General features: G+C 36.7%; 4 protein-coding genes and 1 pseudogene across 4 annotated transcripts; 4 read left to right on the forward strand and 1 right to left on the reverse strand.

The window, feature by feature from the left end:
* Positions 1-392: 392 nt before the first annotated feature.
* Positions 393-4,717, forward strand: LOC107491159 (uncharacterized). Its single transcript, XM_016111943.3, has 8 exons — positions 393-565; positions 794-994; positions 1,082-1,204; positions 1,394-1,431; positions 1,536-1,623; positions 1,774-3,651; positions 3,785-3,876; positions 4,070-4,717. The coding sequence occupies exons 1-8, from the start codon at positions 497-499 to the stop codon at positions 4,314-4,316; spliced, it is 2,736 nt and encodes a 911-aa protein (XP_015967429.1). The 5' UTR covers positions 393-496; the 3' UTR covers positions 4,317-4,717.
* A 473-nt stretch (positions 4,718-5,190) lies between these two features.
* Positions 5,191-10,721, reverse strand: LOC107490869 (protein SHORTAGE IN CHIASMATA 1). The gene is made up of 7 exons (XM_016111678.3): positions 10,395-10,721; positions 10,131-10,214; positions 9,960-10,046; positions 9,794-9,865; positions 7,835-9,484; positions 5,727-7,355; positions 5,191-5,302 (listed from the first exon to the last, which is right to left on the reverse strand). The coding sequence occupies exons 1-7, from the start codon at positions 10,719-10,721 to the stop codon at positions 5,216-5,218; spliced, it is 3,936 nt and encodes a 1,311-aa protein (XP_015967164.3). The 3' UTR covers positions 5,191-5,215.
* A 1,295-nt stretch (positions 10,722-12,016) lies between these two features.
* Positions 12,017-12,896, forward strand: LOC110281624 (low-temperature-induced 65 kDa protein; the record flags this gene model as incomplete). Its single annotated transcript, XM_021144020.2, has 3 exons — positions 12,017-12,153; positions 12,255-12,494; positions 12,754-12,896. Coding segments are annotated over exons 1-3 (471 nt in total), but the record flags the coding sequence as incomplete, so codon positions are not given.
* Positions 12,897-12,899: 3 nt separating this feature from the next.
* Positions 12,900-23,084, forward strand: LOC107491158 (uncharacterized). The gene is made up of 4 exons (XM_052261399.1): positions 12,900-12,986; positions 13,199-14,112; positions 22,408-22,882; positions 22,954-23,084. Exons 2-4 carry the CDS (start codon positions 13,246-13,248, stop codon positions 23,049-23,051), a joined length of 1,440 nt encoding a protein of 479 aa, XP_052117359.1. The 5' UTR covers positions 12,900-12,986; positions 13,199-13,245; the 3' UTR covers positions 23,052-23,084.
* Positions 20,083-21,128, forward strand: LOC110281412 (pentatricopeptide repeat-containing protein At3g60050-like; annotated as a pseudogene).
* Positions 23,085-23,542: the final 458 nt, after the last annotated feature.

A 23,542-nucleotide genomic window follows, 5' to 3' on the forward strand; every position in this document is an offset into this window, starting at 1 on the left:
ATATATGTTTCTTATTTTAAGTATTTACTCACTACTAAATATTTGGGTCTATCTATTTCAATGGAAAAATGATTAAACTTACATCAACAGAGATACAGGTCATTATGTTTTTGCATTTGAAAAGATACGCCTAAGAAAATAAAGTTGTATGGGTCAGTCTTGTGATTTTATTTTGTCTCGCTCCCTCAGATGACCCCTTCCATTTTCTTTAAAGTAAAAAACAAAAGCTAAAACCAGAAAAGTGAACCATACATTTCAGAAACGTTCCTTTATTTATTTCCTCAGTCCCTTTAGTCTTCCGAAGAAGCTTTTAGTATCAAATTAACTTCTATTAAGTTTGCTAACGATACAAGTTCAGTATAGCATCTAGTACTAGTAACTAAGCCAAACAACTGGCCAACTCACCAATGACGTGTCACTGGGACTCCTAGGAATTAAACACTGTCAGTCTTCCATAAAACCAAAGTGCAATATTTTATCAATCATTCAGAAAATCATGTTCAGGTCATGGAGCAAGAAGAACAAAATAAAAGCTGTATTCAAACTGCAATTTCAGGCAACTCAGGTAACACTCACTGAGGCATAACAAAGTTTTTATGCCATCTTATGCTAAATCTAAAAATGGGGTTTGTCCCAGCTTTTACTCAAAACATATTTACCAGGAAGTTTGAAAGATACAGTGGATCCTGTAGATGGTTAAGGAGTATGAAAGCTAACATATACTGGGCATGTCATGCCTATGAACAGATTCTGTATACAGTATCTTACCTTGTTCTCTTCTCCTTTCTATCAGGTGCCAAAGATGAAAAAGCCGGCACTGATGATAGCTTTGGTTCCAGATGGTGCTGGGAAGCCAACAGTTAAACTAGAGAAAGTTGCTATCCAGGGTGGATCCTGTTTATGGGATAAACCAATTTTTGAAACAGTTAAATTCGTTAGAGACACAAAATCAGGAAAACTACATGAAAAAATCTATCATTTCGTCGTTTCAACTGTAAGCTGTAGACTTCTAATTGCATACTATATAGTCTACCGGACTAGGACGTCGAATGGAGGGTCTAACCTTTAACCTCCCCTGCAGGGATCTTCAAAATCTGGATTTCTTGGAGAAGCCTCAGTTGACTTCGCTGATTTTGCTGCGGAAACTGAGCCACTGACTATGTCTCTACCCTTGAAGTTTGCCAATTCAGGAGCGATTCTACATGTTAGTACCTTTTGTCTCGCTCCCTTACTCGTTTATTCTCTCTCAACATGCACACACTATTCATTCTCTTAATGTTGGCATCTATCTATTCAAGAATCTAATCTTCGGGGGAGATTTTAACATTAAGTCATTAACAGCCTATTACCATCATATTGCAAAACATAATACCTCACATAATTGTTGAGACAGGTGACGATTCAGAATATTGAAGGATATATAGATCAAAGGTGAAAAATCAATCAATAATTCCTGTGAAAATAATCTATTTTAAGTTTATTTAGTTTGCTTTCTTGATTTTATATCTGATGTGCTTGCTCACTTTTCACCTCAGTTTCAGAAATGGAGTAGACAGTGGAGGTGGAAGCTTGAAACACCAGCAGAGCAATCGCAGTACAGATGACAGTTCCTATAATGCTGAAGTATGACCTCTTTCTCATATGTTAAGAAAATAAATAATGTATATGTTTAAAGTAATAAAAGTATTATTAGCATTTTGCATTATGGGAACTCAGCAAAATGTCACCTTTGAATAATCCAATGGCATCACTCTTGTGCTAACTTCATGGCAGGATTCTTCTAGGCTATTACTATTACCACCGCCCATCAGAACGACTTCAATGCCATCAAATGGAAGAGTTGAAGTCCCTGCTTCAGAAACTCATAGGCATAGGAGGTCAAACACAGAGGTGTCAACTGGTTCAGTGTCAGATGGGAATTTGGGTGACTGGACTAACAGCCTGGAAGATAATCTTCCCAGAGAAAGGTTGCTAATAGGGCCTCCTGATAGTACCACTGAAAACCTCAAGACAGAAATTGCTTCTCTAAAGAGACAAGTAGAAGTATCAGAACAAGAGCATCAATCACTTCAGAAGCAGTTAGAGAAAGAAAGCATTCGGGGACAAAATATGGCAAGACAGATAATCCTCCTCAGAGAGGAGAGAAATATGCTCAAAACAAAATATGAGCAGCTCAATTCCCAGCAGAACCTTGATAATGAGACCAAAGCCTCAAAATCCTTGCCGTCTGAGATTGAAGATACTAGGCTTCAGTTAGAAGCATTAAAGGAAGAGCTTGTACATGAAAAATCTTTTAGTGCCAGTCTTCGCTCACAGCTCCAGAAGACACAAGATTCAAACTCTGAACTGCTTTCGGCAGTGAGGGAGCTTGAAGCAGTGCTGGAACTAAAGAATAAGGAAATCTTGGACCAGATTGACAAGCACAGTGATTGGACAGAAATAAACCTCTTGAGGCAGAAAATTGCAGATCAGAATCGTGAAATCGACACTTATAGTCAGCAACTTGATGAGTTAAACGAGCATATAGAAGTGCTCACTTCGGACTCCGAGCTATTGAAGAGGAAAAACCTGGATATCTGTTTGAGATTAAAGAAAGTAGAAGCACAACATAAGATGTTACAAAATAAACATTCAGCTTCGTTGACTGCCATAGAACAACTTGAATCACAGGTAGAGATATTAGAAGAAAAGATAAAGAATCGGGAAGAGGAATTTTCAGAGTCTTTGGTCTACATCAATGAGCTTGAAAATCAAGTCAATAATTTGCAGAGAGAACTGCAAACACAGGCAGACAAGTTTGAAGAAGATCTCCATTCTTTGAAATGTGCGAAGATTCAGCAAGAAGAACAGGCCATGAAAGCTGAGGAGGCCTTGAGAATGATGACACGCAATAATGCTCTCGTATCTGAGCGTTTTCAGGATGAACTTCGAAGGCTTTCAGTTGAAATGGCATCGAAAGTAGAAGAAAATGAAAAGATGATCGTTAAAGCCAATGCAGAAGCTGATGAATTGCAGAAGCAGAACAAACTTATGGAAGAAACACTCCAGAAATGCAATCAAGAGCTCAGGCTAATTACAAACCAGAACGATTTGAAACTGCAAGAGCTCTTGAACCAAATGAACTCAAAAGAAAAAACAGTAGAGATGTTGACACAAGAACTTGAGGTTAAATCTAAACAACTTGAAAATGTGCAAAGGCAAAAGGATGAAAGGGATCACGCATTATCAAAGCAAATTCAGGTTCTTAGGATTGAAATTAAGAAGCTGATGGTAGAAAAGCACGCATTTTCTAAAGCAAAGCCAACAGAGCAAATGACCGAGGTGGTATTGCAAGGGAACCAAGATGTGGATAAGATACTTGGTACCCTGATGACAGAAGTGGAAATCTTGAAGAACCATCACAATGAATTGACAAATATCCTGCAGAAAGAACATGCTGAGAAAGAAAATATGTGCAAAACAATATCTCAACTAGAAGGAGAGCTTAAGAAGAAAGAAGAAGAATTAAGCATTATGGAAAAGAAGCAGACGAATAACAAAAGACAACCAGCAGCAGCAAACATGAATATGACTCCTAGAGACACCGAGCGTTGTGGTGCATCTCCTTCCAATGAGGAACAGCTGAAGACATCAAATTCAGAATGGCACAAGGTATGTCCAGCTTCAATTCTTGAAATCATAAAGAACATAAGTTTCTATCACATATTAGGGCATGCATGCTTCAATACACACACTGTTAGACTTGATGCTAAATATTTACTGTATTGTTATATATGAACACAAGGGCATGGATGCTGGAAATACAGCTGATGGGTTGGAAGAAAAAGGAATAGGCAATTTGGCTGAGAAAAAAGTTTGTCAAGCACAGCACAGAAGGTAAAAATCGAAGTCATTTCTGTCCATCTAAACTCCAGGTTCTCTTGAACACATCCATGAACTTCAATATATTCATTAAAATTGAAAAACAAAAAAACTGCAGCTTGGGATTAAGAAATCAAATTTCTATTTATGTTGCACATCATCCAGGAACTAATTGTTGCTTTCTTTTCCCTCCATTTTACTCTGACAGTGATGCGAAAACTTGCTTGGCAAATGAGGTGATTCTCTTCAATCATGATCATAGTGGTCACACAAATGAATTGTTGAATGAAGTGGCACTCCTAAAGGAAAGGAATAAATATATGGAAAATGAGCTGAAAGAATTAGAAGAAAGGTATTCGGATATTAGTCTAAAATTTGCAGAGGTAGAGGGAGAAAGACAACAACTTGTTATGGCTCTACGTAGTATCAAGAATGGTAAGAACTTGAATTCTTAACAGGTGTTGTTACATAATCACATTATAAAGCATACAAGGGCCATGAAGGAGGCAACAGGATATCTTAATCACAATGGTTTCTACTAGAGGTTTGAGACCTTTATAATGTATGTCAACCAAAACTGTCACTTGATCAGAAATATCCTTTCCAGTATTTCTCCTCAAACGATACATGGACAATGTGGTTTGGGATGTTGCTTCATATGCCTATGTAGCAAATGTATGTCATCAGTTTGATCATTTTGGCATATAAATATGAGAACAATACACAGATAAATGAAAAATGATGTTCAGAGGAAAACTTTTGGTTGAATAAAAGAGAAAAAACAACTCAAAAGCTATTGCCTATTGAATCCAGAAAACCATCATCTTAGCTGGTACCGGTGCTTTTCAGAAGTTATTGTTATAAGCAAATTTTGGGAGTTGTATTTTTGATGTAATTAAAACAATATCTTGTATCATGGCAAAAGCTAGCTTTAAAACGCAATTTTTTTTTCAGGGGGGAAAGGGTGGTATTTTTCACAGGTTATGTTCCTATGAATTATGCAGCTTTCCCATTTTAAGATGCAACTACCATTAAATTTATGAACGCACTGACATTGAATTGATGAATTTATTTCCATCACTTGAGACCTGCATACTTCAACTAACATTCATATAAATCAGAAACTGCCATAGTCATTGACTATGAGAATCTGTGAAGTGGTACAGCAGCAAAATAAAGACGATGTATACCTAGTCCTGAAAGCATTTTTTTTAAGGAAAACAACCTTAGTGTATGAAACTTTCTATTGTGCAAGAATTTCATTGTAATTAACGTTTCAAAGAAAAAAACCTTTCAAAGGTTATACCCATCAAATGTATAATAGTAAATCTCCATTCGTTACTTCAATGATAGATTATTGTGCCCGATACCGTGACTGATCTCTATCACTCCAGACCAGCTTAGTTTGGCTTCCACTTCCTTTCCTCCCAAAAGTAAGTGTCTGCAGTGACCAAATGTCGATGAATAATAGAACAGAAGCGTAGTATGGATATCAAATACTAAGCTAAACTTATAAAGGACACAATTGTAACTTGCAGGCATCTTAATTTTTAAGCAATTAGCATTATTGCTGAAATGAAGATGGCGACATAAAGTTATAAATATCTACCGTTCTGGACGAAGACTATCCCCCGTGAAAACGTCACACGCACAGTGTTACATTATTTATCCATTCATTAACATGCTTGGTGTAAGGTAAAACCCATAAACAAAATCGTATTTAGAACTCTACTTTTCCCGCCACTTTTTTCCATATAGCAGTTAAATATATTATATACAATTCGAGTATTGTCAGTTTACTAGTCTACTCCACATAACAGAAAACTCTTAGGAGAAAGAGAGAGACACTATCCTGTTGGAGTTACCTTGGTTGATATCTTATCATTTGGAGTATGTGAGGGTAGCGAAGCGGAATATTTTCCTCTCTTGACTGGTTCTGAAGATTGCCCAGATTGCTTCTGCCTTTTCTGTTGAATGTTTCCGAGAGTCTCACCAGATTGGTACTTGAACAACTCAATTATTGAAGGACTTCTTCTCTTAGAAACGTTGGACGTGTTACCTGGGTACCCAAAACAAGGAGCAGATTTCCCACTTGATAACGATTTTTGACGCAATTTGCTCTTCTCTTTAAACCTGTTCATAAATTCTGTTGTCCAAGGTGAATTCACTGGATTAGTTGACCAGCGTGCGCGTGAAAGTGGAGTTCTCCCCAAATGTGACATTTCCTCCTGGAAGGGTAATCTTTGTAGGTTTCCCATAGATGTCTGAGCTAAACCCTCTTCGAGAATGTTTTGACCGTGCTTGAAACCAAGAGGTAGTACATCTTTCCCAAAATCTGGTTCAGCATAGTTATCAACTTCCTGTGGTGTATTTTTTGAAGATCTACATGCCATTGATGGGTTGCCTTCAGGGTGAAAGCTATCATCAAATGACAATCTCCTTGCAATTTTGTTCTTTCTTATGTGATCTTTCTCGGTTTCAATCGTCAAACTTGGGAACTTCATGAAATCAGAAACAGAGAAGTCTTTATCTAATAAGGGAAAATCAGTGAAGTTAACCACCTCACCTCTAATGTCCTCATGCATCTTCTTAGAATTACTTGGTTTATGCCAATTCAGTTCTGTGCTCATCGTTGCAGTGTCCAGCATATCATTTTGAGCAAACTCTCTATTTTTTAAAGATGAATGGGGCTGTTCCACCTGCAGTTCTTCATCTTTGAAGTTCCATAGATCACACGACGACTGGGGAAAGCTGGCAGGGTTTCTCATTGTAGTCATGCTGGATCTTTGCTTTGGCTTGAAAAATTCTCCCATGTGTAAACTAGCCTCTGCCAACTCACTGGATCTCCCAGCATCTTTTGGCATACCAAGATCACAGAATTTTGGCATAGCAGAGGAATCCGGAACAGCTTCAACTACTGGATTTAATGTGTTGAATTGCAACAACTCCTCAAGACGTAGTTCATCCATCTGGTGACTACTTGCATTAGTTTTCCTTTTTCTTTGATTGTCAACTTGACGAGATAGATAACACTTATCTGAGTCTGGTTCTGATGACACCGAAGAGGAGCAGTCTGTCATTATGGATTTTGAATCCTCCCGCTCTCCATATTTACAGAAAACACTGAACAGAGAAATACTTTCTTCTGGAACGTTGTACTTCTCTAAAACATGCATCCTTTGTTCATGTGACCAACTAAGAAACTCATTGAGCGTGACCCCTGAAGATAGTATACAGTGTGCCGTTAAAGGATTTACTCCAGGAAATTGTGTAAGAAATGACTCTGCAAGAGTTACTGACTCAGTCATTTTAGGATACAGACCCATTTTCGATTTAGTGACACTCTTAATGCAGCTTATTATAACTTCAGTTGTCAATTCTGGTGAGTAAGAGAAGAAGATCTGTAAATCAATTCCCAAGCTTGATGCTGCAGCATAAAGTGCATCTGAGAATTCCATTACAGTTGAAAGGAAGTTATATTCTCCCTCGAAGACCTGAAAAGATAAGAAAACATATGGAAACACTAGTAGATAAAGTATGAAGCTCAACTAACAAGCACCACAACAACAACTCTCCTATTTTAAGGATCATGTTTACATCATATAAAATGCAGATTCGGCAATTTAATTTTGCCTGTTCCCTCGTGTTAACTGCTTACTGTCTTCCAAGCATAAAGTTTCCCCTTCTACACGAGGTCTATATTAGATTGTCTGCTCATTGAGATGCTGTTCTTCCAAATTGTCTACAGGAAGGTCCTAAAATAGGAAAGCTGAGGCTGAGGTAGGAAATTAAAATTTCGCCCAAAAGGTTTCGCAAGCAACCCCTAAAGAAAGTATCTGACTAACAAGTCATCAACAAGCAATTTATCACTTTCGAACTTACTCGATACTGCAGTATTTTGTGAAGTTGAGACAGAAATAAATATTAATACGCACGTATATAAGTATAGTACAACTTATAAAAGTGAAATTACCAAAAAGCATCCGCGGAAGTAAAAACTCAGCATTGTCAGAACATCTGCTGCAATATTCTCGATATATAAATGCAAGCTTGAAGATGCTTCAGTGACTGGTGTTGCTTTCTTCGCAAGATTTGTACTATCGTACCATGCCAAGCAAATTGCAGAACTTAGTATGATATCTACAGGTAAATCCAAATCACGTTCAACAACTTGAATTCCTCCTTTCTCCATCGCAAGAATTACTTGGTAAGAGCTTCTTCTAGAGAATATCACTTCCTTATCTACGTTTTGAGTATTCACAATAATAACTGACCCAGTAAAAAGCTCCATGCCTTGATGACCATGGTCAGTTTTCAATCCAGCTATTAGTGGCACAAAATCATCTGCTTCAGCTGCAACACGTGAAGATTCTATGTTGGCAGGTGTAAATTCTGGAACCCGAGCATTAGTATCTGTAGACTCTACTGCAAAATTACATTCCCGGCTAACAGTTGCTTTTTGAGGGTTTAAGAAGTAATCAAGACTGCTGATCTCTGACACAGACTTAAATAACCTAGAAGCCCTCTCAGCACCTTTTTCAGGTAATGGCTCTTGACTCTCTTTAGTAGAAGATCCACGTTCCAGTTGTTTGATTGGAGCAAATTCTGTAGGACTAATGTCAAGCAGAGACATATTATCAGAAAGCAACTTCTGCAACTCTTCACTTTGATTATTGTCATGAGCATCTGTAGTATCCTCAGATAAAACAAGATCAAATACTGATTTTCCATCCTCACAAAATTTCCCTATGAAGCCTTGGTTCTTCAGATCTATCTTGGCCCATATGTTCTGATGCCAACTAGAAATTTTGTAATTGCATTCATCTTCCTCTAGTAGATCCCAGTTTAAGTATATTCCATCAGATGCAGATAGGGGACGGGTCTTCAAGTTGGAAAAAAGTTCTTGAATGATATCATGCAGAGCTATAAGCTTTTTGTAATCAGAGATAACAGGTACAGGCAATGATTTGAATTTGTCATCCATTAGTGCCATCTCATTGCTGACAATCAATTCATCAAAATTCTTTAAGTTAAACTCTTTCTCAAACATCCAGTTACTTGATTCTAGAATATCTGATGATGATTTGTGATAGAAGGCTTCAATGCTTTGAGTGAAATCCTCATCAAGGAACACAAATTCCTGAAACGTTACTAGATTCATGAACAAATTAAAATCGGCCTGAGATGTACCCTCCAGGGCACCAAAATATTCAGTTTCCAACATATTTATAAGATCACTTTCTGGTGACATGGGTGATAACACCAGGCTTTGCTTTGATGTGCACTCATCAGAGAAAAGTTTCACCATATTATAACTCATAGACTTGTCATCCGTGATGGATTGGCACTCTTCATCAAAATTAAGAGATTTGGTAAAATCAAAGTACGTGCCAAGAATTTCTATCAGAGATAAGCACGAGGGAATTCCCAAACTTTCTTCATCCACTTCTAAATTCAGAAACATGTTTTGGCCTGAGTGCAAAGGGTGACGAACAGAAATGCTATCTTCAAAAGAATATGCATCCTCCACTTTTAGGTACTCTGAAATAGCATTTTCAGCACGAGGTATTGCTTCCAGAGCCTCGTAAGGAAACTGCATTGATGGCTCAGGCTTGAACATTTCCTGTTCAGAAAACAAAACAAGTAATTCTCTGTGAATTTCAAAGATGTGCATATGAACAATTAAAATCTTCGTTAATAAATGTCCTTTTCCCTAAATGTCTATGGCCTGTAAAACGGTGAAGGTTGGACTATAAGCTTCTGTTGTGCTATAAAAATCAAACCAAATGAGGCAATACTTTTACCCAAACGAATCGGATATTATTTAATTTGACTGAGTATGTATAGTGAACTTACAGACTAATTTCATGAAGATGAACAGTTCAAAATACAAAGTGATTATGTAAGCGTGTTGCACGTATAGTGTTGTTACCATGCAATTTTCAACCTCCGGCGTTTGATCCAGCATTTGCACCCACTCCCTCTCAATGAAGCAACCATTGTCCTTTAAAATCCAAAGAGAAAATAAACAAATAGGGATGTAATCCGAAATACATAACAAGTTACAACAATAAATATAAAAAATAAGCATCTCTCACCAATAGTGCATCTAGCTCAGGTGTTTCGAATTGAATCACTTTGTACGCGTTCGTGCTCTTATCACTGCAATCAATTCTTTTAGTCTCCTATGAACAATAACACTAAGACTTTAGCCATAAACCAAAAATAAAAGGAAAAAGAAACGAAGAGAACAAGAATCACGTAGCTACCTTCGGAAATTCAGTATCAGCTTTGGAGCAAACATTTCTACAGCTCTGGCGTCCATCCTCTTCAAATGACGTCTCACCTTCTTGCTGAAGAGCAATCAAATCATTCAAAAAGCACAATCACTTAGAAATGCACATAAATACAGTTTCAGAGCAAAAACTATGGTACTGATGATATAATCCACACAAGGCGCAAGATGATTCACTATTGCTCATCAAACTCATGCAGATGTAAACAAGCTTCTAAGCTTCAGAAGCTCAACTCACCTGGGGATTCTGATCTTCATAGCTTCCGCGGCTGAATGACGAGGAGCGATCTCGATCTCGAGGTGGAGACGGAACAGCAGCTGGATCTTCGAGATCGAGAAGTTCGAGATGGATTTTGTGAGGTAGCACGGAGGAGAGGAAGGTGGAGAGAGCGGCGGCGATCGGCAGTGGTTCAATGTGGTGGGAGACAGGGAGCGTGGAGTCAAATCGCAGGATGTCGTGCACGGCGGATGTAGGCGGCGCGTGGAGGCGAGGGACGGGGAGGTGTAGGAACCGTTGCGACGGAGGGAGAGCAAAGTAGTCGTTGTTCAGAAAGCGAGTTCGCATTATTCCGGCCAAGAAGAATAACGAATTTTGAAATCGAATTGAATTTCGCGCTTTAAATTTGGTATTTATAGCACATAGCATTCGGACCTTGGAGCATCTAATCAATTCGGGTACGAATGTCAGTATTCGCTCCTCTGGCCCAAATTGAATCTGAAGTTCGTTGGTTCTATTCTATGTCTAATAGACCCAAAAAGTGAGTTGTTTTTGCCAATAAACATGTGTAATATTTCATGACCAAAAACGAAAATGTGTGTAATATATTAATATCAAATGAATTTTTCTTTTTTATCTAACTTTAATTGGTCTAATAATTAATTCACTACTTTTCTGTTTAAGCAAATGCGAGTTGGAATCTCATGTATAGAACAATCCATTAGTAGGCGACCAAAAAAAAAATTGGGGATTCTTTTTGTAAATGGTAGAAAATTGTCTCATAAAATTACAAAAGAGGTTTATTGTTTATATTTTATTAGAATTTTTTATGTCTTTCTTCGATAATTAATTAAATATTCTCAAAAAAATCAAATAAAATATATAATAAATAGTTTAGAAATGCAAATAATTTATGCTTATAAAAAGAATAATATTTTTTTATTTTTATTATATTTTAAATGTTTTAAAAATATTATTATTTTAATCTTTTAAATATAATTTATCAACATAACAATTTTTTCGAGAGATTTTTAGTAGGTTAACCACAATTATATTTTGATATTAGGACTGTATTACTATTACTAAAATTATAAAAATATTACATTATTACATGTAAATTAATTTATGTATAAATATATCTATTATTTTTAATTAATTTTGATTGTATAGTGTATACACGTATATGATAATTGCTACAATTAATATATATAACTAACATTCAACGTATATTCCATTTAGTGACTCCCAATTGCTATCGAAAGCTTTGAGAAATGAGATTATTCGAACAATTTACGTGTGTGTCCCTGTGCTTAGATTTGATGATTCGTTAGCCTTCTAAATATAGCACGATGCCAACTTTAGCAGGTAACGTTATCCAGTGTTCTCTCTTCTTTATCACAAAAAAACATTAACAAATGATTATTGCATGTCCAATACGAAAGCAACAGTGTTATTCCTACAAGCCACGTGCACTAACTATCCAACACGTGTACATGCAAATGGACGCGTGGTTGTGTCACACGTGTCCTCAAATTTCACATGCCAAGTGCCCACGTCCATGCAAATGTGGCAGAACAGGGTAACATGTCTTTCTCTATATACTGTTTTGAGAACCATGTTTTGTCAATTGAAGTAAGAAGTAACTTCCTTATTCGGTTATCACAAATCTTTTTTCTCTCTGAAGTTTTAATCATGGATTCTAGACAAGTCCAAAGTCATGACTATGATGAACATCACAATCATCCACATGGCCATGATGTTGGCATTGGCATACATCAAGGTATAGCATGTACAGATCTCATTTACTTTTGATTCATTTATAATGTTTCTTTTAATAGATATGTGAATGCTTTATATTTGTTGTTCTGTTCTTGATTTTAGTTCTTCATGGTTCAGATGAGCACCAACATGACCATGAGAAGAAGTCTGTTGTTAAGAAAGTGAAGGCAAAGGCTAAGAAAATCAAGGACAGAGTCACCAAGCATGGTCATCATGACAATGAACATGATCAGGATCAGTATCACTATGAAGGTCAACATATCCCTGATGATCATGATTTGGATGAGGAAGATGATGAAGATGAAGAAATGATTGACGACCCTGAAGTCCATGGTGCACCAAGTATGTTGTTGTACTAGTACATTTAATTCGTTTGTGTGTCTTGTGCCCTTTAATTAACTTATTTATCCAATGAAACAGAAACTGAAATTCTCAAGAAAATTTTCAGCATGATAGAAGAACTTAGCCCTGTTTATAACTGACTACCTTCTATAACAAAAATGTTTTTTCTTCTCTATTTTTGTTTTAATGATAAAAAGAAAATATTTGTTTTAAGTTGACTTAGATTATCACATCATTTATATGCTTTATTGTTCCGCAGTTTATGATAGTACTGCTTTTAGAAGTGCTGTACCAGGGCAAACACAATACTTGGCAAGTCCTAATGTTAATTTAGGAGGTACATCAGTTATGGGAGTAGAACCCCATCATCACCAGCCAAGAGTTGTAGTTGTTTCTTCTGATTGGAGGAAGATCCTCATGCGCCACGTAGTAGTCCTCTTTCACATGCTCCTGCCAATTACCAAACCAAAGTCACTGATCCTACTGGAGCAGGTAAGTAGAAAAAAATTGATATAGTCACACTATAATGGAATGGTGCCTGTGATATTTATGTATTTGTTTGATACAACATTTTCAAAAGTTGAATAGGTGACCCAAACTTCATGAACTAAATTGATCGTCACAAAGGATTCAAGGAACAAGTTTATGTAACATGTTAGTACCAAACTATCGAGTTATTGTTTTGGTGTGATTTTGGCTTATAGGTGGTGGAGAAATTGATATCACCCCAGTTGAGAGATCATTGGAAAGAATGAATATCCAAAATGAGCCAAGAGCTGACCAAGAATCCAAGGTTCTTCCAACTATTTCAGAGACTCAATATCCTTCTCATCTTGGTGGGCTTGGCCACCACAACCACCGCTTTTCACCTGAGCTTTCAACAGCAACCAAAACTCCATTCCCAATAGCTGATAAAAGCCATGATCAGCACTTGCCACACTTGTCAAGTGAAATCAAAACTCAATACCCTTCTGCTGGAAGCCATGATCAATTCGTGCCGGAATTTTCTCACACACACTACTCTCCAATTAAAAGCCATGACCAAAACTTGCAACAAGAGTCAACAGTTCAGTATCCTTCTACTGAAAGCCATAATCAGTTTTCAGCAGAAACAATTCCTAGAAGCTCTAATATATATGAACAAAATCCTCAGCAAGAACCAGCTTCCGACACCACCAAGGCTAGATTTGAAGAACAAACCCAACCACCTTATGAAGCAATGGAGAAACCATCAAGTCAAAGTAGTTACACTGACAAAATCTCTTCAGCTACTTCAGCCATAGCTGATAAAGCCATTACTGCTAAAAATGTTGTGGCCTCCAAGCTTGGATATGGTGAGAAAGATGATAAAACAAAGTGCCATGAAGGAATCACAAGCAGTGATAAACCATCGAACCAGAGCAGTTACACTGAGAAAATCTCGTCCGCAACTTCAGCAATAGCCGATAAAGCTGTGTCAGCTAAGAACACCGTAGCTTCGAAACTAGGTTATGGCGACAAAGGTGAGAGCCACGAAGAGACACGAGGAGAGAATGCTGCTGCTGCTACTTCCACAACAGAATATGGGAAGAGAATAGCACAGTCCTTGACAGATAAACTTGCACCGGTTTATGGAAAGGTTGCTGGTGTAGGAAGTGCAGTGAAATCAAAGGTTCCTGGAAGCTCAACTGGGAGTGAAAACGATAGAGGAGTGTCAGTGAAGGACTATTTTGCAGAGAAGTTGAGGCCTGGGGATGAAGACAGAGCTCTATCTGAGGTTATATCAGAGACTCTGCATCATAAGAGGAACAAAGAAGAGGAAAATGTAGTTCACAAGAGAGGAGAAGAGGAGGAGGAGGAGGAGGAGCATGAGAGAAGGAAGAAGATACCAATGGGGAAGGTGACAGAGTCCGAAGAAGTGAAGAGAAGGTTGGGGAGTGGAAATGAAGAGACAGAGAGGTATGAAGAGAGCTATGTAAATAGTCCTGGGAAGAGTGTGGTTGATAAGGTTAAGGATGTGGTTTTTGGTTCTTGGTTTACTAAACCGGATGAAAATCAACCGTCAGAAGGTTAGAGTGGTCGTTTTTCTAATTTATGTTCTTTAAACTTTAAAGAATAAATATGAAGATTAACATGTAGCCGTAGGTGTCTAAATTTTGGCTAATCTATTTTTATGGTAAATTTTAAATTAAATATTAATTTTTATATTTTGTTTGGAAATTTAAGCACTGTTTTATAGATACCGTAGCAATAATCTAATGTGTGTATTGGTTTCAGGTGGGGAACAGTTCCCCAAGAACTCTGGTGCGGTGGACGTGGATCAGGCGGTGAACCAAGCCGCGGATGCAAGACGACTCCATGAGTCATGTAATTGAGAAATTAGATTCCTGTGATTTGTAGTTTGTACGGGTGTGAATGTGTGTGTCTGTCTATCTGTTTCTGTACATGTGAATGATGTGATTTTGCATTATATGGGTCTTATTGTACTATTGTTATTACCAAAATTAAGCAATACTTGTGATTTTGCATTCATCACTGCTGTATTGCTTTTTTGGGATTGTGCATTATCAAAATTGGTCAATCACTATTAAAGGCTAAAAAACTGAAATTATTTTTTCTTCCAAGATGGTGATGAAACGAAAATAATAAATTTAGTTATCTCATAACAGCAATGGATATGAAGTTTCTTTAAATTCCTACAGTCAATAGCTATACCACATATGGTACCATTTCTAAGGTTTGAGTAATCAACCTGTTGAAGAGTTTATAGGAATTTGCATCTTTCTCTATCCTGAAGAAGATCAATATCAACAATTCTTTGATAGGAAAGTAATGCCAACTTAATAAGATGTTTGCCAATAGAAAATCGAGTTTAGCACCACAAACAAAAAAATAAACAGAGGAATACACAGTAAGCAATGAAAAACTTGACCAAAACTTGACCAAATATAAATATAAGAGGCAAACCATGTGTCTTGTGTTTTTTATGTTGCTTAATAAATGGTTAATTCATTCTTTATTTTACATATATACTGACAAGATCTTTCCATAGATTCTAGCTCCAAAGTTAGAATGTTGTGACATTCATTAACTTCAAGATGGGGAATTTCTTTAAATCCGGTAGCAATTACTTTCAAACTCTTGTGATTTAGTATTAGATTCTTGTGATTTAGTATTAGATTCCTTAACTTCTGGCAAATAAATCCTTGCATTTAACCAATATTTAAAGAAAGGAGATTACTAATTAAAGCAGAAAAAAAATTATAGAATTTTTGGCATAATCTAAAATTTAACATTTGGAGACGTGAGGAAAGATTGTGTAATTGCATGCAACACTTAAGGGTCATACAAATGGAGCTAAATAAACAATATAGCTAAGCTTATGGCACTAAACGTGCTTGAACAGTATTAAAATAGTATCAATATTATAAATAACATGTTAAATCATATAATAATTGATTGCATGATAATAGTTGAAAGACACAAAGCATCATATGGTATATGCAACATGGTTAATAATTTAATAAAAAATAGCAGCATTCATTTACATATATGGTGCATTATTTCTAATTTACAATCTTCGGGATCTGATCATTCTTGTTTATAGTTTCATTCTTGACTATATGGTTAAAAACAAAATCAGAAAACTTGTCTCCACTCCCTTTATATTTTTCATTAGAGTAATAACTAAGAATGCAAGTAGGAACATTCCAAAATTATAAAGAGAAATGGTATATTAGCAATACAAAATTTATGTCAGAGTATACATCTTGTAATAATGATAGCAGTGACTGCATATTGATTTTTTATTTTTCTGCAGCTCATTTTTTTATCTGAACATCCATACAATCACTTAGGTTCTCTGCCAAACCAAAATCAAGTCTCACAAAAAAAATTATCATTAACTACAAACCCAATTAATTAGTGAGACTTTAAATAATAAGCCAAATTGAAAGTGTGACCCATAAACTTTACAATGACAAAAATAAAATACCTATAAAATAGATAATAAATCATCAATAGTTTACCTCATTCGCAAGTTTCAAATACGGTATACCCTTGTAAAATTTTCAGATTCATCTTAATGCATTTGGTCTTCAATCCATGTCTTTGAAATTTTAAATACATTATATAAAATTAAAAGACATGAATCATAAGATAGTATTTACAACAACAACAATTCTATTTTATTTACCCAAAAAAAGAAAGATGAAATAAAACTAAGTGCTAATATCCATGTAAAAAGTAGTTTCAGGTGAGTAATTTTGTATCAACAATTGATGATTATCTTTGGTTCTTTTAGAGTTTATAAGAACAAAAGGAACTCCCATTTTAAAGCAGAAGGAAGGTGGGCGTTGTGCATACAAAAGCAGTTATACACAAAAATGCATTACGAACCATAAATCTATCACAAACACTAATTGATGAGTGAGAAAGAGAGAGATAGAGAAAGTGACCTGAACAATGGAAAACTCCAACATCCATTCACGCTTGAAAATGTAATGCAAAAGCTTTACCAATGGAGAAACCCTCAACTCTACCCTTCCAATCACTCAAAACTCGTCACTCATTGCAGTAAGGGAGCGGAGGATGCCGCAAAGAGCAAGAAAACTAAGGAAACCTTGGCAGGGGCATTCCTTGCAAGGTCTAACTGCATCTTATGCAATCGAAAGAGGAAAATTCGCAACGTTGAGGAACAGATTGGAAAGGAAAAACGGAGAAGAAATTAGAGTATTACCTGGTAAGGTAGAGCATCAGAGAACTGCTCGAGGCGAAGGTACATTATAATATTTTATTTTATTATTATTATTTTGTGATTAATTTTTTTGTTTATAATTAATTTTTTATTTAATTTACTTTATCTAATAAAATAAATAAATTGCATTATAAAAAAATAATAAATATAATACATAAGAATAACAATTATAAAAGTATATCATAAAAAAATAAAAACATAAAAATAATAAATAACAAAAAAAGAGAATTTGTATAAAAAATAATAAAAAGTTTTCAGATAAAACAATAACGTGGATAAAAATAAGATTGATAGAAGAAAAATAAATATTTAGAGTTAATGACTAAATATTTAGAAGTCACAAAAAAAATGACTAAATATTTAGTATCAAGAATTATTATTTTTTGCAAAGTGTGACAAGCACATTTACAAAAATCCCTTCTTAGTAGTCAACAAAAAAAAATCCCTTCTTCGTTAGTTGGGAGTTGTAACAGAAACATTCTTGGTGCCTCGAGTTTTAATAGAAACATTTCCAGACAATTGTGTCAAAAAGGCATCAGACAATTGCGTCAAAAAGGCATCAGACAATTGTGTCAAAAAGGCATTGATCTGACTCTAGTACTATAATTTCTACTATTGAATATTGATCGAGATAAACAATAGATAAGATTTCCCTTTCCCTATATAATCACCACTATTTATAATCACCATATCCTATTTTGGACTTTGGAGTTGTAATTGAAAAGTTGTTCGCTACCTTTGGTCTTCGCTGGACTGCCCTATGATAGAGACTATGATAGAGACATCATGGGATGAATGATCGATTTCCCTATATAATCACCACTATGTAGTATGTATAATATAGATTTTCCTGTCTCTGTGCTCTTGTATATTCTGTACATTTATATTCTTTCTCCTTCTTGATGGATGCCGTAAAGAAGATGGTGGCCATGTTCCTCCAGTTATGCCATTCTTTTACGAAGAAAGTGGGAATGGCCAACGAGACACTCGAGAATTATGCCTACGCAAGCTTCTGTGCTCTTAAACAGAAAATGGCGATGGGTCCATTCAAGAAGCTTCAGACCCCCGATCTCAATTTTTCCGCACCACACGAGGATGAAGCTGGTCCCTCTCAGATGCGCACTATACAGGTACGTGCTATATACGTTAACTACTAATGGTGTTATGTTTTCAAATTCAAATCAACTAATCAAGCTTCTATGATTTTGAACAAAAAATGGCAATGGCTCCGTTAAAAAAGCCTCAAATTCCCGATCTCAATTTTCCCGCACCACGCGAGGATGAAGCTGGATCCTCTCAGATGCTCACCATGCCAGTACGTGTTATATACATTGACTAAATAGTGTCATGTTTTTAAATTCTAATCAACTACCTTATTCGTACCTAGTACTACTACTGAAGTAAGATTATTTTGACCGGTTGGTTTTTTTTTTTTAAATCTGAAAATGAAATTCAGGCCAAGTTTGTTGAAGTCGAAGCCACTATTGCAACAGCTATTACTACCAAAAGAAAGGCAGTTCATCAGGCCTATCAGAGTGGGGGCAAAAGGTTTAAGGTGAGTGAGGGCACTGCAAACTTTTCCAAGGGAAAGGGAATTATCGTAATTGAAGATTAAGAAGACCAATGCAAGTTGACTGTGTTTTGTACTTTTGTGTGAATTATATGTTTTTCTGTTTTCAGTTCACAGTTCAGGGCACCATGTTTGCTCAGATTTAATTTTTGTTTCTTGTCGAGTTTGAAGCAGTTAATTTTTCGCTAATGATGGCATAATATAATTCTTCTTTCTTTTTTTTCTGTCTCAGAATGATATATAACGCAAAAGGTTGTTTTCCACGTTTTGGCCTTTTGGGTTGTTTTTAACATCCGGCCCATTGTTGAGTCTCAACTCTCAAGCCCTTAATTACATTAGTAATTGGATGATTATACTCAATAACACACATGTAATATGTTGTCTCTTTTCTTCTCTTTTTCCCCTCCCCTCCTCCTCAGAATTAGGCGCTGAATTGTTTTACAACTAGAACCTCTTATTCTTAATAAGAAAATCTTATGTCTCTAGTGCGATTTATGTGTGTAAAATGAGCAAAAAATAACGGTTGCCTGGCCGAAAGTTAATTGATAACTTCTGCGAGATTCTGGACATATATATATTTGGTCATGTAATTCTGGATATTTATTTTGGTCTGTAAACAGTGCATAATCTTCATCAGGCCTCTGATGAGTTTTTGTCATAATAGTTTCCGACTTCAGACCCAATTGCTTTGAATCGGTTACAGGGCTAAATAAACTGTCTTACAAAATGGGATTTGTGAAATATAGACCCAAAGATTTTTGGTCATGGGCTTCTGGCCCAATAGACAAACCCAACCATACTCTCCACCCGCCCCGATCCGCCTTCCAACCCAGCTGAAGAAATGTGCCATCTCCATTCTCCTCCTCTCTGAAACTCCAGGACCGTGTCGCGCCGCACGAACCACTGCTCTCCCCTCTCTAGTTTCAACGCCAGCGTACTCATCTCTGCAAGCCTGCCTCCACTCATTCTAGCCTTCACCGTCGTCACCATTTCACTTTCCTTCGCGGAAGAGACGTTGCTCGGACTGAGTTATCGCCACCTGAACTCGAACCCCGACGAGGAAAGATTGGCTGGAGATCCTCTTCAACTAGGTTCCCTCCACACGAATGGCGCTGATCGACGGCGGTTGACATTGCGAGCTCGATGGAGCAGTGTGCATCTTCTTCCCAACCACCGTCGTACCAGCGACCATGCACCTTATCCCGCAATGGCACCATTTCCCGTCACGAAATTCAATTTCTCGTCCTACACTCTTAAGTCATCGCTCCAAAACGGTACGTTTTTTCATCACTTGATTTTATCGTTGAGATCCTAGGCCCAATCTATTGTGAGCTCTCAGGTTTTCAATTCAATGGATTCGTGTCAAATCTCTAGCTCAATGGGCGTATCGAACCTATCATTGCAAAGAAGAAAATCGATTGTGTTTTAAGTGTTTCAGAGCTTCATATATGATAATGGGTTCGAGCAATGAATTCGTTAGTCCTTTTAGGTCATAGGATGGTTCACAAGTTTTCACGTTGTGTGAACATTTGTAGGAAATTATGCAATCAACCTTTTCATTGCGATGATGATGAGGTTCGGAGTGGTTTTGAATTCGTTGAGGAACCTTTGAAGAAAATGTGTGCTACCTCTTGTGACATTGTTGATTTTGATTTAAATGGGGATAGCGCTAGCTTCGACAGGAAGCAATTTTTGCGTAGGAATGGGTCCATAGAAAATGTGAGGATGGATGTGAGAAAATTCTTGAGGTTCTTGGACAGGATAGTCCCGAGTTAGATTTCAGACTGGCTTTGGATGGATTGCGTGGTAGGCCATCAGCTTTTCTCGTGAGGGAGGTTCTGTATGGGATGTTGAAAGGCATAAACTGCGAAAACAAGGGGAGATGCGCTAAACTGGCGTACAAATTTTTTCTGTGGTGTGGTTAGCAGGAGGGTTACTGGCACAATGCAAATTCCTATCACTTAGTTCTGCAGATATTTGCCGCGTGTGATGAGTTTCAAGTGATGTGGAGGCTTGTTGATGAGATGAGAAAGGATTTCCAGCTACTTCTCGCACTTTCCACATTTTGATTTGCACTTGTGGTGTGGCAGGGTTTGCTAGGAAGTTGATGATGAAGTTCATTAAGTCAAAATCATTTAACTACTGGCCCTTTAGGCACTCCTACAATGCAATTCTCCATTGTCTTCTTGTTTTAAACCAGTACCATTTGATTGAGTGGGTTTATAGGCAGATGTTGCTTGATAGTTTTTCCTCTGATGTTTTGACTTACAGCATTGTTTATGTAACATGTTAGTATCAAACTATTGAGTTATTTTTTTGGTGTGATTTTGGCTTATAGGTGATGGAGAAATTGATATCACCCCAATTGAGAGATCATTGGAAAGATTGAATATCCAAAATGAGCTAAGACCTAAGCAAGAATCCAAGGTTCTTCCAACTATTTCAGAAACTCAATATCCTTCACATCTTGGTGGCCACCACAACCACCAATTTTCACATGAGCTTTCAACAGCAGCCAAAACTCCATTCCCAACAGCTGATAAAAGCCATGATCAGCACTTGCCACACTTGTCAAGTGAAATCAAAACTCAATACCCTTCTGCTGGAAGCCATGATCAATTCGTGTCAGAATTTTCTAACACACTCTACCCTCCAATTAAAATCCATGACCAAAACTTGACAGAAGAGTCACACTCAACAGTTCAGTATCCCTCTACTGAAGGCCATAAGTTTTCAGCAGAAACAATTCCTAGAATCTCTAATATATATGAACAAAATGTCAAAATTCTCAGCTTCCGACACCACCAAGGTAAGATTTGAAGAACAAACCCAACCACCTTATGAAGCAACGGAGAATCCATCAAGTCAAAGCAGTTATACTGACAAAATCTTTTCAGCTACTTCAGCTATAGCTGATAAAGCCATAACTGCTGAAAATGTTGTGGCCTCCAAGCTTGGATATGGTGAAAAAAATGATAAAACAAAGGGGGTAAAATATACTTTTTGTCCCTAGAGTTTGACAAAAGTTTTAAAAATACCCTAAGTTTTATTTGGTTTTAATTTTGTCCCAAAAGTTTTCGATATCGATATCCTGAGGGCTAATTTTTCAAAAAATTAAGATCAATTCAACGACAATAACATAAGAACAACCCTCAACATAAGCAAATCAAACATAATTTTCGTGCATTATTGTTAGATTGGTCTGAAAATTTTTTGAAAATGCATCCGTCGAGGGTATATTTGATGCAAATCGAAAACTTCTGACACAAAATTAGAACAAAATAAAACTTAGGAGTACTTTTGAAACTTTTCACAAACTTGACAAAATGTATACTTACCCTAAAACAAAGTAGCATGAAGAAAACATAAGCAGTGATACACCATCGAACCAGAGCAGTTACACCGAGAAAATCTCGTCCGCAACTTTAGCAATAGCCGATAAAGCTGTGTCAGCTAAGAACACCGTAGCTTCAAAGCTCGGTTACCGCCACAAAGGTGACAGCAATGAAGAGACACAAAGAGAGAATGCTGCTTCTACTTCCACAGCAGAATATGGGAAGAGAATAGCTCACTCCTTAACAGATAAACTTGCACCGGTTTATGGAAAGGTTGCTGGTGTAGGAAGTGCAGTGAAATCAAAGGTTCCTGGAACCTCAACTGGGAGTGAAAACGACAAAGGATGGTCAGTGAAGGACTATTTTGCAGAGAGGTTGAGGCCTCAAGATGAAGACAGGGCTCTATCTAAGGTTATATCAGAGACTCTGCATCATAAGAGGAACCAAGAGGAGGAAAATGTGGTTCATGGGGAAGCAGAGAACCATGTGAAGAGGGTGGTTTCTGATGCAGTTCACATGAGAGGAGAAGAGGAGGGGGAGGAGGAGCATGAGAGAAGGAAGAAGATATCAATGGGGAAGGTGAGAGAGTCTGAAGAAGTGAAGAGAAGGTTGGGGAGTGGGAATGAAGAGACAGAGAGGTATGAAGAGTGTTATGTGAATAGTCCTGGGAAGAGTGTGGTTGATAAGGTTAAGGATGTGGTTTTTGGTTCTTGGTTCACGAAACCGGATGAAGATCAACCGTCAGAAGGTTAGAGTTCTCATTTTACTAATTTATGTTTATTAAGACGACATGTGAAGATTAATGTGTATTAATTTCAGGTGGGGAACAGTTTTCCAAGAACTCTGGTGCTGTTGCCATGGATCAGGGGGTGAACCAGGCTACGGATGTAAGAGGACTCCATGAGTCATATAAGTGAGAAATGGTGAATTATATGGTAAAGATGTAAGTTTACAGACTTTTTTTATGTGATGAAAGAAAGATTGAAAATATTAAGATTCACATTTTGAATATTAATAAAATAATAAAAATAAATATAAAAAAAATTTATATTCTCTTTCTATCTCATTTCAATTTGTATAATAAAATGTCCCTTAGAATTAGTTCAGATTAGTATCATCGTGTGATTTCTGCGTGCGTATCAGTGTGTACATGTTTGAGATTTTGCATTATCGGATGATTTGTTCTTTTTGTACGCGGAAAATATTTTGATAAAAAAATTAATAAAAAAAGGTTAGAATTTTAATGGTTGTAATAACTAATAAATTTTAAATAAAATAAATTTTGGTTTTTTAATATTATAGTTCGTATACTAGCTAAGTATAATGAAATGGGAATTTAGATACCTATGTATAGTATGGCAAGAAATGGGAATTCAGATACCTATGCAAAGTATGGCAAGGTTACGGA

Source organism: Arachis duranensis, chromosome 5, assembly GCF_000817695.3.
Source record: "Arachis duranensis cultivar V14167 chromosome 5, aradu.V14167.gnm2.J7QH, whole genome shotgun sequence".
NCBI classification, from domain to species: Eukaryota; Viridiplantae; Streptophyta; class Magnoliopsida; order Fabales; family Fabaceae; genus Arachis; species Arachis duranensis.